At 47.1% G+C, this 14,175-nt stretch overlaps 1 protein-coding gene across 2 annotated transcripts in view; it reads left to right on the top strand.

Annotated features, from left to right (window-relative positions):
• The window catches only part of LOC148029668 (Transducin/WD40 repeat-like superfamily protein), a 169,224-nt gene that overhangs the window by 109,706 nt on the left and 45,343 nt on the right, over positions 1-14,175 (top strand). For both annotated transcript variants that reach the window (XM_087685944.1, XM_087685943.1), the window contains one exon: positions 4,295-4,372. In XM_087685944.1, the coding sequence (XP_087542070.1) occupies positions 4,295-4,372 (78 nt within the window). The remainder of the gene's footprint in view (positions 1-4,294; positions 4,373-14,175) is intronic.

Here is a 14,175-nt window from a genome sequence, read left to right on the forward strand (position 1 = left end):
GGGACACGATGTGCAGGGAATTTTTCCAGGTGCATCAGCCTCGCACCTCAAGAGATCAGATTGGCAGCCTCCGTGATTAGTATGGGAGGATTTTCTCTTGCCCAGATGAGGTGATGGAGATTGCCATTGACTACTACAGACACCCATTTGAGTAGTCAGACACCCATTTGAATAGAGGCAGTCTCAACCAGAGGACAGCTTTGTAGACAGCAAGTCTGGGACCACATTCCGTCCCTTGTCACAAAGGAGATGGGACGCTCCCTCCTAGACCCCTTCACAGAGAAGGAATTAGAGGAGGCTTTCCATGTATAGGATGGGTAGAAATGCCGGGGAGAGGATGGTCTTTCTAAGGCCTTCTTTACTACCTACTAGAAGGTGATGAAGGATCCCCTATTGCTGGCCTTTTAGGAGATCTTTAGCTCAGGATGGATGCTAGGGAGTCTATCGGCAGGTCTTATCTGTCTCCTTTCCAAAGGGGGAGACCGGTTGGAGCTATCCCCGTGGAGACTGATCACCCTGTTGTCAGTGGCCTATAAGGGACTGGCCAAGATGATCGGTAGGCAACTCTGTCCCATGCTTCCAAACATCATTCATGACACATAGAGAGGTTTTGTCCAAGATAGGAGCATCCTAGACAATGTCTTCACCTTCTTCAAGGTGACTGAGTGGGCCCAACACAGTGGTCAAGGATTGACTGTACTTTTACTGGACTTCGAGAAAGCCTATGACAGGGTTGATTGGGACTTTTAGAGGGCACCATGGTGAGGTTGGGCTTCCCCTAGGAATGGATCTGCGGGGTTTCTGCACTTTATAGATCGGCTACCAATAGGGTTCTCATAGGTGGCAGGAGGGGGGAGGAGTTTTGACTGGAGAGATCGGTCTGGTAGGGTTGTCGTCTTACCCTGTATTCGTTCCCTCTTCTTTGTAGAGGCAATATTCTACTTCCTCCTGTCATGTGTGAGCGGGCTAGGTGGCCTTTGACTTCTGGTGAGGGAGGAGACAGAGCTGTTAGATTCAGAGTATGCAGATGATATTGCCCTTTATATAGAGGATGATGAGTTGATGTTGGAGAGAGTGAGACTAACTCTGGAGGTGTTTTACACTACAGTTGGAGCGAAAATCAACTGGCGAAAGTCGGTTGGTTTTCTTACAGACCTGTACTCTAGCACGGAGTGGGGTGTCGACTCGGGATTCAGATGGGTGTGCAGAGGGTAGACCGTCTGATACCTAGGGTTTTAGGTGGGACTCGATATCACTCTTACCCAACAGTTTCTTCCAGTTCTCGACTCTATCAGGCGAAAGCTGACCTATTGGAGTACTTTCCGCCTTTCCTTAGCGGGCCAAGCCTTGGTGGTCAACCAGGTCCTCCTAGCGATGGCTTGGTATATTGTCTCGTGTTGGTGCTTCTCCTTGTCTTGTGTAGTTCAGCTTCACTGCCTAGTGCGGAATTTTCTTTGGGCCGGCTTCGATAGTTGGTGGGATTCTCGTGCCAAGGTGGCATGGGCGACCCTCATTTGTCATTGGTTTGAGGGAGGGCTTGGGATCATAGACCCAGAGTTCTAGAGCCTGGCCCTTCTGGGCAAGCTAGTAGTTTGCGGGCTTTAATGAGGAGGGCAGATCTGGAAGGTCCTTCTGCAGGAGGGTCTCCAGGAGTGCAAACCAAGGCTTGGCGGTGCCATCCTTGAGATGGATCTTCATGATGGCCCAGATCACGCCACCCAAATCCTCCTTCCTCTGTAGCCTACTTCGTGTGTGGCAGGGCCTCCGCAATGCCCTAATTCAGAGCCCCCTAGGATGCTAGGAGGAGATAGACTGCCACTGGAATCCCTAGGTCGGAGATCAAAACGAGATATAGATTGGGGAGCGCCCCCACATCCAGTGGGCTGGATGGGAGACTGGCCCTACTCGTACTATCAGGATGTGGCAGGAGGTGTACAGAATGGTTGATCAGGAGGTGTTGCGGCAGGCATCAGGTTGTCAGCGAGAAACTGAGTTGAGGAGAAGGGAGATTGATGCAGGGATTCCTCAGGAGTGGCTTGACCCCTCGATCCAAGAGCCGGTGGAGCCTGGCGAGGTGTGAGCCACTAGATTCTCATCGGCAGGAATCCCCCTACAGGTGACAGGTAGAGTGGGCGGTGCCCCCTACGGGATTTTCTTCACTGTGCAGGATGGGGGGCGTTTGGTCCTTGATAGAGGGTAGCAGGATGGGGAGATCGTTGTCCTTCCTTGGAGGAGGATTTGTGTGGTTGGTCACTAGGGGAAGTCCTAGTCGCTAGGGGAAGTCCCCTTGGAGGAGGATTCGTGTGGTTGGTCGCCAGGGGAAGTCTTGGTCGCAAGGGGAAGTTGCGGGAGTGGCGCTTTTGGTTATGGGAGAGTAGGCCACTTGATGAGCTGGAGTGGGACCCTGGAGAGTGGCTATGGCTGGCCAGTGCGGTCGCCAAGGAGCACTGAGGTTCTTGGAGTACACAGCCAAGACTGGCAGACATGTAGTGATGCAAGACATGGAGTGGGCGCCTTCGCGTTGCAGATATTGGGTGGAGCATAGCATCACGGATGCCTTCCGTCAGACTTTCTGGCATCGCCTATGGGACAGCTGGGGGCTAAGGAGGGTATCATATTTCCTATGGCTTTTGGCACATGGAACTTTGGCCGTTGGGAGTTGGCTAGCCCAGATGCAACAAGATGGAGGGTGTAAACGCTGCCCACAGTAGCTTATGGAAACTCCAAAGCATTGCCTTTGATCTTCCAAGGCGGCACAGTTGGTGTGGAGAGGAGCCTGCCGCATTACCACCATCTGGCACCCAGCCTTGGATGTATCTTGTTGGGAGCTTTCTGCAGGGCTGTCACCTTTTGTATGAGGCCGGGATGCAAGATATGATTTTCATCATTGAGGCTGGGTCTTGCGCAGTGGTTGGCTTGGAGGCTTTACCCAGCCCCCAAGTACTGGAGCCCACAACAGACCACCTGAGGTATGGGAGATCGTAGGGAGTCTTAAAGGATGGCACATCTTGAAGGCACGTTGTCAAGAGGTTTTTGGTGGGGAGTGCCTTTCAGTACAGGCAACTTTGGCAGAACTTTGGACTTCCATCATCCACTCCCTCTGCGGCCGGTGGGACCAGGTGTAGGGCGAGTCTCAAGCTCTTCAGGAGCTTCGTTTTCACTTTCTACGCATCTGGGGCGGCCAGGACCTGTTCTTCAGGCAGGCAGTTGCAGATGGCGATACACCCCCCCTCCATGGCTTCTTGCCCCCGTCCCCCCTAGACCACCTTGAGAGGCTTGTATACATGATATATTCGTGACTTTGCATCAGCCCCAGCTAGTCTGTTGAGCATGAGCACTCTGTTGTAATCAGCCTTTTAATATAATTAGCCACATTTTACTTACAAAAAAAATGAGCGAGATTATCTTAGATTCTGATTGTCTACATACTGCAAGTCTGCATGAGCTGCAAAACCCTACACTGTATTTGGTGATCAAATTTGAATTCGCATCTAGAGAGAAGGTTTTACTCGTGTTTAAGAAAACAAAGTCATACATATTGATGTTGAAAGTTTTGTGAAACACCCAAGCATTGCTCTCTCCATCTTGTAACATTCCGGAAATTTGTTTTGGATTTGAAAATGGAACATGCAACAGTTGAGTTACAGGTTGGTCCGGCTGCCTATAAGAGTGGTACAGTTGAAACCTAGCCTGAAAATGCACAAAAGATAACAGAGAAAAAGTGTTTTGGGGGAAAAGGGGCCTTTTTGCTTTTTTTTTTTGGGCGGGGCGGGGGCGGGGGCGGGGAAGAGAGGTTGTTTAGAAGTGACCATGACCTTGGTTTTTCAATTCTGCCTACACTAATTTCTGGCCAACTACTGTGCCAACTCTGTAAGATGCTGAATCTTTCCCTAACTCCACAGATCCTTATGTGCATATTGGCTGCTGATTGATTGTGTTGTAGGGCTGCTGCTGTGTGCCCTTGTACCCGAGTCTTGTTATCATCTTAGGCACCTTCCAATACCCTTATGCACTTGTTCTTATTTGCTGCAAACTGGATGCAGAATTGTTGATATTGTGAAGTGACAAATGAGGAATGGGTCCTTGCAATGCCAAAGGATTACTTTAACTTCCTAAGCTGTGGTTCTGGTTTAATTTTGTGATTTAGGTGCTTATTCTGACGTGTCAATTTTTAGGAATCTGTTCTTTGCCACCCTGCTAACATTTAAATGCTAAAGTGCACAACTATCCTTGAATTCAGTCATGATTGGAGAACTGGACACTAAAATTGTTAATGTGGGATTTCTGAATGCAGTAATGACTGGAGGACTGGATGCTAGAATTGTTAAGTGGGATTTCTCAAAGGGAAGGCCGTTGAAAGTAATCAATCAAGGTTTATTCATGAGAAAATCTACTTCCCTGTTTTTCTCTTATTATAAAATATCGTGCTGTCTCTGCCCCCCGGGAAACCCCCCCCCCCCCCCCCCCCCCCTTCTTCCTACCTTGGAAACAGTCTTCATGTAAGGCTACTTTAGTGGACATCGACTTTTTTTCTTTGTCAGCATTCCTCATAAGGACATCCTGTTTTACTGGTCAATTGGATATTGCATGTTCTTTAGGAGAAATTTACCCTTATTTAACTAGCACTTTGTAGGGTTTTTCTTTTCTTTTTTAAAAAATTTCAAGGGTTTTAAAATTAGCACAAGGGTGTAAAAAAAACTAGCACCGGGCAATGCTCCCATGTGATGTGCACTTTTCTATATCTGCATTCTGCTAAAGGACAGGATAGTAATTGTTTCAACACCGAGTCATTGGGGGTCAATGAACAACCATGATTTTGGGAGTGTAACCTTGATCATTGGGGTTCAATGAGAAACCATGATCTTGTAGAGATCTCATGAGTTCTTTAAGGGTGTCTGTTAATTGATTGCGGCTAAGAGTTGCATGGAGAAATGCAATTGGTACATTTCTTCACGATGCTTATACTATTTACAGAGCCAGACTTGACATATGGTCTTTACTGCTTGTCTCTCAGTTTGGTCTCTCTTTATCATCTTGTTTACGGGTATGGTTTGGCTGGGAGCACCAGACTGACCACAGACAAAGCTCCATCGATGTGAGGCATTCATCAACATCATTGTGAAGGACTGCTGAGACCCAGATTTAGCTGCTAGGGAGGAGGTTGAGAGGTTTTGTATGCATTAGTTGTTTGATTGCCATCATGTCGAGCCAGTTCAAGAACTTTTTCCAAAGGAGGAATTAATCAGCAAAATATGGTGAGATAAACACTTTCTTTGCTAGAAGTGGTCATATCACAGGTTGATAAGTGCCCACAGCCTAATGTACAGGCACTCTCTTTATTGTTTATTTGGTAATTGGCCAGCCTATTTTGTGGTGGGACAACTCCTTTATTTTTGTCTATAAAAGGAGGGACACACAATCCATTAGCCATTCATGTACTTATAGATTCTTGGTGTGCATGAATCCACTATGACAACAGTACAATGGTTACATCTATAAGTACATGAATGGTTCAACCATTGTACTGTTGTCATAGTGGATTCCTATTCCCGGTTACATCTTGTGTATTGTCTCTTTCATCGTTCTTTCGTCTTTCTTTATTTTGTTGTGTATTTTGCTCTTCTAACATGGTATCAGACGTGATGGTTTGTTGAAGAAGCTATGTCCATGATCTCATACTTGTTGATGTGGTTTTGAACAGGTGCCTGTAGGCTTGAATTTTGTTGATCTGTGTCATCTGGTTGACCTGTTGCTGCTGACGTATGGTGTCTTGGGTTAGTGGACTGCTGTGCCCTTAGGTTAGTTGACTGCTGTGCCATCTGCATTGTCGATGTTGGCATGGATGTTGATGTGTGTCATGCCAGTGCCTATGTTGATATGGTGGCTTGCTAGCGTGTGACACGGATTGCCTTGTTGTGTGGTGTGCAAGTGGCATGAATTCACGTTGACTGTAGTGCATATGTAGTCTGTGTTTTGCTCTGCATTGTCGTTGTGTATGGTGTCATTGACCCTACATTTGACTCCCTGTATTGACATCACATTATTGGCCTCCTCATCATTGCTGAGATATGTCATCCTGCTGCTTTTTTGGTTTCCATTGTGCTCTGTTGACCTACGATGAATGGTCTTTGCATTCTACATTGTGGAAGCTTGACATGTCTTGTTGGCACAGCCGGCATGTGATTGGGGTGTGTGTTCACGCCCTGTGCATTCCCTTATAGCGTGTGACTGTCTCGCTGCACGTGGCAATGAGTGTCTAGTGTCAGTCCTTTGCTGGTGCCGCTATTTGCAGGTGCTTGTTTCTTCACGCAAAGTTGTGTGTTGACCTAGTTTAATTTGTGTGATGCTTGCATTGACCATTTGTGTTTGTGCTCTGGTTGACATGGCTTTGTTTGGTGTTGGTTTGATGTAAATTAAGCAAATGTACCCTTTTTGTTGTAGCACCTAGTGTATGACAACTTGACATACGCAAAGGGGTAGGAAGGGGAGGTTTGTCAGAGGGACGTGAAATTTTGAGATGCTTTAATCTTGTTGATAGCACTTGGTTATCAATTAAATGCGCAAGGTTGTTTAGTAGGTGTTGCATATGGTAGTTACTTCATGGTAACAGGCCAAGGACCCCGAGAATGCAGTGGGTGTCAAAGGCAAAAGTTGTGATAAGCTATGCCAATTGGGTTTTGCTGGTCAGTTGGTGTGAGTTTGTGACCCTAAGACAATTGTTTGGCCAATAAGTGTCAGTGGTGACACTAGGGACTAGCATTAATGAAATAATTAATGCCAATCCTAGGGTCTACAGAGGTTGGGGATCACTCAAATTGGCAAATGGCCTAGCCAATTTAATGATGGATGGGCATATTTAATTTTGGGTAGGATCAAAAGGGCTAAAATTAACTTCAGAATTATTTAATTTTGAAAATTAATTTATTGGCTGCATAATGCTGAAAAATGGGTTTAGAAGGTTATCACTCAGCAAAAATGCCCATGCAAATTGAGAAAACGTTTTTTGGGTTGGATCTTAGTCATTTTAGTTAGCTTGGGGCTCGAGAGAGAGAAAGTAGAGGTTGCTGGTTCAATTTTCTGCAGAGAATGCAGCCATTGGAGGTTGGGATAGCAGACACGAGCCATTCTAGGGCTGGTGATAGCAGGAAGACCTTCACGAGCAGCAGGTGACAGCATTCAGCAATAGGAAATGGCATTCTGGAGACTCTAGGCAGCAAGTGACAGCATTAAATGTTTAGGGGTTTTTGTGTATGGAAACTTTGAAATTTCTCTCTCTCTAGCATTCTCTCACTCGTTCCAACCCATTCATAGGAGATATCAGCATTTCTCAACGATTTGGAGCAGATCTTAGGGTTTAACAGCCACCTTGGGATCTATGCCAACAGAAGAAGGTATCATACACTGAAATTAGCACTTGCAATTTGTTGTATTGTTAGGGATCTCAGATGCTCAGCCATCCATTGTAAACCTGGGGCAGGATCTAGCCAATTGGGGTCCAATTAGAGCGAGTTGTGGGTGAAAAATCAAAGGGAAAATTGCCCAATATGTTTGCTGATTGTTGGACCAGCAAGGGGCTTTTGGATTAGCCAAGAAAATTGTGGAATCTCGGCTTGTAATGAATCCATTGGTAATTGAAGTTATAGAAATATTGAAAGGGGTGCTAGTTTTGGGGTCAACAGGGTGTCTAATGTCCAAGATTATTAAGGTAAATTATACATTTCAATTTATGTTTATTTGTTGATTGCTGTAATTAAGTGTGTGATTAGGGAATTACCACCCTCTCAAAGAAGGAAGGTTGGTTTCACCTAGCTAGAAGGGCCAACTATGAGGGTGGAGAGAGGGCATGTTGATGCTCTTTTGTTATCAGTGGATTTGATGTGTGCCATCGAATTCACATATTCTGTGATCCAAACCTTGGAGTGGTGTGTTTAGCACCAAGGTCATGTTGGGACGTGTGACATGATGTGTTTGTGTGGCCTCGCATGAGGGGACCGGAAGGGTATTTATATCCTCTAGTGGAGGAATCTTGGTGTCACGAGGAGCTATCCATGGAGGTTGTGTGGCTACAGGAGGTGCAAGGTAACTAGCTCAACTACTTTACTTTTATAGGGACTATGGCATTTGGACTTCTTCTTTAGGGTGCTTTATTACTGAGGTGTATCCAGCAGAGTGCATGTTATTGGGGTATCCTCATTCAGGATATTCTTGTTTATTGCTTTCACCTGTGCTCTAAGAGAGGGTGTTAGAAGTGGTCATATCACAGGTTCACGAGTGCCCACGGCCTAATATATGGGCACTCTCTTTATTATTTATTTGGTAATTGGCCATCCTATTTTGTGGTGGGAAAACTCCTTTATTTTTGTTTATAAAAGAAGGGAGTGAGGCTACAACCCATTATCTATTCATGTACTTGTACATTCTTGGTATGGAGAGAAGGAGCTTGTGGAGTGTGTGAGCTTGTGCTCAACCATTGTACTCTTGTCATAGTGGGTTCCTATTCTTGGTTAGATCTTGTGCATTGTGTCTTTTATTGATCTTGTGACTTTCTTTATTGCGCTGCATGTTTTGCTCTTCTAACATTGTCATCATGAACCTTGCACATGATTATTCTAAAGCAATTGAGATCTATGGATCGAAGCATCACAATCGAATCAGTGCAAGTTTCAGTGATAGGGCTGACATCCAGGAGATGAGATACAAGATGTGTTGTTAAGCTAACATAGCCTCCAAAGATGGTGTATTAGTTGAAACACTTTTGTGTCTTTATCAACTCAGACTAAACTGATTGGAAAATAAAATTTTCTTGTGTACACTAATATCAGAGTTTCAAGCCCTTTGGGCCTATTGACTAGTTTTTTTTATAGAACATCTTGGCAAGAAGAGCAAAAACTCTTATCCAATGTTTGGAGAAAAATAAAAATTTTAAAAAGCCCCCTCAGACGGGTCTAATCAACATACTTATAGGCCTTCTTACGTCAATGTCATGACTTTTGTGGGGCAAGGGATGATGTTTAGCTGTTTTTTCATAATTGTCAATCCTGTGCTGTCCAGCTGCATCTCTCTGCAGTTCAGTTTTGATTTTAGCACGCAAACACCTTTATAAGGGAAGTTCTCTTGTGAACCAAAACTTTTTAAGCCATAAGCTTAAACTACCTTAGTTTTATTGAAAGGAAGTTTCCAGATGTGAAGATGACTAACAGACTCCCAAAGGTAGAAGCATGTTTTTCTAAGTTTGAAAATTTTCACCCAGAAATCTACTTTGGCTACTCCTTATGTCATGTCTAATATGGACAAAGTTTGCATATGGAGTAAGCACAACCCAGGGAAATGGAGTAGACATATAATTTAACATACAAGCAGTCATGCCACATGGATAAAGACTATATACAGTGTGGCCAATTTTTAGCATTATGGAGTATTTGCAATATGAATAAAGTTGGGCTGCATGTGGCTTATAAGTTAAATTACTGAAAAACATATGTCAAATATGCATGGGATGTGTTAGAGGAGATGTTTGGAGCAAGGTCAAATGTAAATTTGACCTTTAGTCCTCCAAAGTAGTAGACTGAAGACAGCCAGGATGATGCAGGCAAAAGCTGCTGCAGAAAAATGCGTCAGAACAGATTGGTGACATGGCAGGCTGTGTGACAGTGCTGACCAGTAAATGCTGTTTGGATGTCATCAGCAATAAGATGACAGCAGGAAATTGATAAATGCAGGAAAAATCAGTTCCGACAGTAATACTTGCACCCGACAGTGTAAACTGGCTGGAAACAGTCACCAGGACCAGTTGGAGGGCTGGATGCAAGCACCAGCTCATTGACAGCAGCTTGAACTGAGATATCCTCTGAAAGATAGGGAGTAGATCCTCCCAATTAGAGTTTGGCTAATGGGACATACACACTCTCTAGAACGCATTTCCATTTTCTTTTGAATGAAAGTTTGGCAACCATTGAGATTTGGGGATGTAATAAAGAAATAATCATTTTATAATGCAATTTTTAGCTCAACAGGGACCAGCTCTAACAATGTCGAGCATTGTTACTCTTTGGAGCCAGAGTAGTTAGGTGATGGGTGCAACAATTACTCCCTTGGTGTTTGCTATGCAGTAGAGATGTGAATAGAGCTAGCTACAAAAGTGGCTATTTGTAGATGGCTACCTGAGCAATGTTGGGCCATTGGGCTGGCACCTCTTAGTGGATAAAAATGCCTTGCCAGCATATGTAGTGTGTGTGGCAAGAAGAGCATCATTGTATAGCTTGGCTGATTATATTACTCAAAAAAACTGATTACAATGGGGTGCTCATGCTCGATAGACTAGCTAGAGCTGATGCAAAGTCACAACTACATCATGTATACAAGCCTCTCAAGGCGGTTTGGGGGGGAGGGGGGCAAGAAGCCATTGGGGGGGGGGGGTGTATCACCAAACGAGGCTGCCTGCCTGTGTCACAAAGAACAAGTCTTGGCCGCCCCAAGTGCACATCAAATGACAACGGAGCTCCTGACGAGCCCTAGACTCGCCTTGCACCTGGTCCTATCGGCCACAGAGGGAGTGGATGATGGAGGTCTAGAGCTCCGCTAGGGTCGCCTGTACTGAGAGTCTCTCTCCGCCGAAAGCCTTCTGACACCGCACCTTCCAGATATGCCATCCAGTTAGACTCCCTATGATTTCCCATACCTCCGAGCGATTTGCTGTGGGCTCCAGTACTTGGCGGATGGGTAGAGCCTCCAAACCGACCATTGCGCACGACCGTGCCTCGATAATGAATATTGTGTCTTGCATCTTAGCTTCATACAGAAGGTGACGGCCCTGGCTGAGTGCTTGCCAGCAGAAAGCTCCCCATGAGATACATCTAAGGCTGGGTGCTATACAGCGAAGGATGCGGCATGCTCCTCTCCACACGAGCTACGCCTCCTCACATGACCAAAGGTTGTGTTTTGGGATTTCCAGATTTTACTATGTGCAACACTTACAACCTCCCTCCTGCATTTGGGCAAGCCAACTTCCCACCGCCAAGCCTCCATTTTCCACCAGCCATAAAAAATACGACACCCTCCTCGGCCTCCAACTATCCCATAGGCGGCGCCAGAAGGTCCGTCGGAAAGACTCCGTGATGCCATGCTCCACCCAGTGCCTGCTATGTAACAGCGCCCAATCCATATCCTCCTGCATCAGTATGTGTCTGCCAATCTTGGCAGTGTACTCCACGAACTTGGATGGCTTCTTGGGGACCGCTGTGACCGGCCATAGCCACTCTCGTGGATCCCACTCCAGCTCATCAAGTGGTCTGCCCCCCTAGATCCAAAGGCGCCACTCCCTGAGCTCCTTCCATAAAACATAGGGGTCCAGTCGTCATGTTTTTCCCTAAGGCCCACCACCCGAATCCTCCTCCACAAAAGGGCGGTTATTCCCTCATCCTACTGCGGCGAAGAAAGTCCCCTGTGGGGCGCCGCCCACTCTGCCTGCCACCTATAGGGGGATACTTGCTGGTGAAAACCTAGCTGCCCATACCTCCTCGGGCTTTATCGGCTCTCGTATCGGGGGAGAAAGCCACTCCAGAGGTATTGGTGCATCTATCTCCCTTCTCCTTAACTCCACTCCTCTTTGGCAGCCTCGTACTCGCTGCAACACCTCCTCGTCCGCCATCTTGTGCACCTCCCACCATATCCTAATGGTACGAGCTGGGCCGGCCTCCCAACCAACCCACTGGATGTGGGGGCGCTTGCCAATCTGTGCCCCAATTTGATCTTTGACCTGGGGGTTCCAAATCACCGGCTGACGGTCTATCTCCTCCTGGCAGTCTGGGGGCTCTGGATTAGGGCCTTACGGAGGCCCTGCCACACGTGGAGTAAGTTGCGTAGGAAAGGTGATCTGGGGGGGGGCTAATCAGGGCTGACGTGAAGATCCGTCTCAGGGACGGCCTCCACTCACTACCAAGCCTCGATCTACAGTCCTGGAGACCCTCCTATAATAAGACCTTCCAGGTCTGCCCGCTGGTGTGAGGCAGCGGACAACTAGCTTGCCGAAGAGGGCCATACTCTAATACTTTGGGTCTATGATCCCAAGCCCTCCCTGTGACTAATACCGTATGATGGTTGCCCATGCCACCTTGGCCTTGGAATCCCAGGAACATTTGGCCCTGACCAAAGGAAGTTCTGCACTAGTCGGTGAATCTGCACTACACATGAGGCTTGTGCTAGGAGGACCTGGTTAACCACCACACTCAGCCGGCCAGTGAGAGGCGAGCCGTGCTCTAGTAGGCCAGTTTCCTCCGAATAGAATCAAGGACAAGAAGAAATTGCCGCGCAGGAGTGATGTCAAGTTCCACCTGGAACCCTAGGTACCGGACGGTATGTCCTCTGCTCACCCATCTAAATCCCAAGTGGATGCCCCTCTCTGTGCTAGAGTCCGGATCTGTGAGGAAGGAAACCAACTTTCACCAGTTGATTTTCGCTTCTCGTGCAGAATAGAACACATCAAGAGCCAACCTCACTCTCTCCAGCATCAACTCATTGTCCTCTATGTAGAGTGTTGTATAATCTGCATACTCTGAATCTAACAACTCAGTCTCCTCTCTCACTGGAAGTCGGAGGCTGTTGTATCATCTGCATACTCTAAATCTAACAACTTAGTCTCCTCTCTCACTAGAAGTCGGAGGCCGCGTAATTCGCTCACACGTGACTTGAGGAAGTGAGACATTGCCTCTGCAAAGAGTAGAATTAGGTATGGGGCGAGGGGACAACCCTGTCGAACCAATCTTTCCAGCCAAAACTCCTCCCCTCTCCCTCCACCTATGAGAACCTTGCTGGTGGCCGATCTGTAAAGGGCGGAGACCCCGCGAATCCAAACTTGGGAAAATCCCAACCTCACCATGGTGCGCTCTAGGAAATCCCAGTCCACCCTATCATAAGCTTTCTCGAAATCCAAGAGTAGTACGGCTAGTCTCTGCCCACGGTGCGGAGCCCACTTTGTCACCTCAAAGAAGGTAAATACATTGTCGAGGATGCTCCTATCCTAGACAAAGCTTGTCTGTGTGTCATGGATAATGTCTGGAAGCACCGAGCGTAGTCACCTACCAATCATCTTTGCCAGTGCCTCATAGGCCACTGACAATAAGGTGATCGGTCTCCACTAGCAAAGCTCCAATCGGTCTCCCCCTTTAGGGAGAAGATTGATAAGGCCTACCAAAAGACTCCGTGGCATCTATCCTGAAGTAAAAATCTCTTGGAAGGCCAATAGTAGGGGGTCCTTCACCGCTTCCCAGTAGGTAGTGAAGAAGGCCTTAGTGAGGCCATCGTCTCCTAAGCATTTCTGCCCATCCTGTGTATGAAAAGCCTCCTCTAGTTCCTTCTCTGTGAAGGGGGCTAGGAGTGAGCCCATCTTCTCTGTGATGAGGGACGGGATGTGATCCCAGACCTGCTGTCTACATCTCTGTCCTCTAGTTGAAGCTGTCTCCTACCGGAAAAGGCGTGTGTAATAGTCGATGACAATCTCCATCACCTCATTTGGGCTAGAACGAGTTCTCCCATACTGATCCTGAAGCATGCGTATTTGCTCTTCTATGGTGCAAGGTTGGTGCACCTCGAAGAACTCCCTACACATTGTGTCTCCCTTCCACGCCCAAAAGGCTGCTGAGGTTCGGAAGGAGAATTCCGAGCGCCTGTCCTCTAGGCCAGCAATGGCTGCTCGCGCGCGCATCTACTGTGTGTGAAGGGTGGGATCCTTTGGTGCCTCCTGTAATAATCTTTGCGTGGTTGCTAGGTCCCACAAGAGTGCTCTCTCCTCCTAGCTCAGCTGCTTGGCCTATATGGCTGCCTCTTGGCAAATTCTATCCGACTTGGCTAGGACCTCTGCAACCTCCTTACTATTCGGCCCCTCACGTCCTAGTCTCTGATCCAAATCTGCTCTATCTGTCTTGTCACCTCCTCCCTCCTATAGATCGAGTCAGGGATCTGACAAGATCGCGTGTTTAGAGTGGATGCTGGGGGATCAAGTGTTAGGAGAACCAGGCAATGATCGGACAACGTGGTACCTGCCAACTGCTCAATCTGGCCTCCACGAGAGCCTTCCCACTCTCCCACATAGAACCTGTCCAACTGCTCTAGCAGGTTTCCACCTAGCCGCCTATATCTCCAAGAGAAGTCCAATGACCTCTCCCTCTTGTGAAAGGTAGG

Source organism: Lygodium microphyllum, chromosome 10, assembly GCF_053477565.2.
Source record: "Lygodium microphyllum isolate KBCC chromosome 10, Lygodium_microphyllum_v1.1.10, whole genome shotgun sequence".
In the NCBI taxonomy this organism is placed as follows: Eukaryota; Viridiplantae; Streptophyta; class Polypodiopsida; order Schizaeales; family Lygodiaceae; genus Lygodium; species Lygodium microphyllum.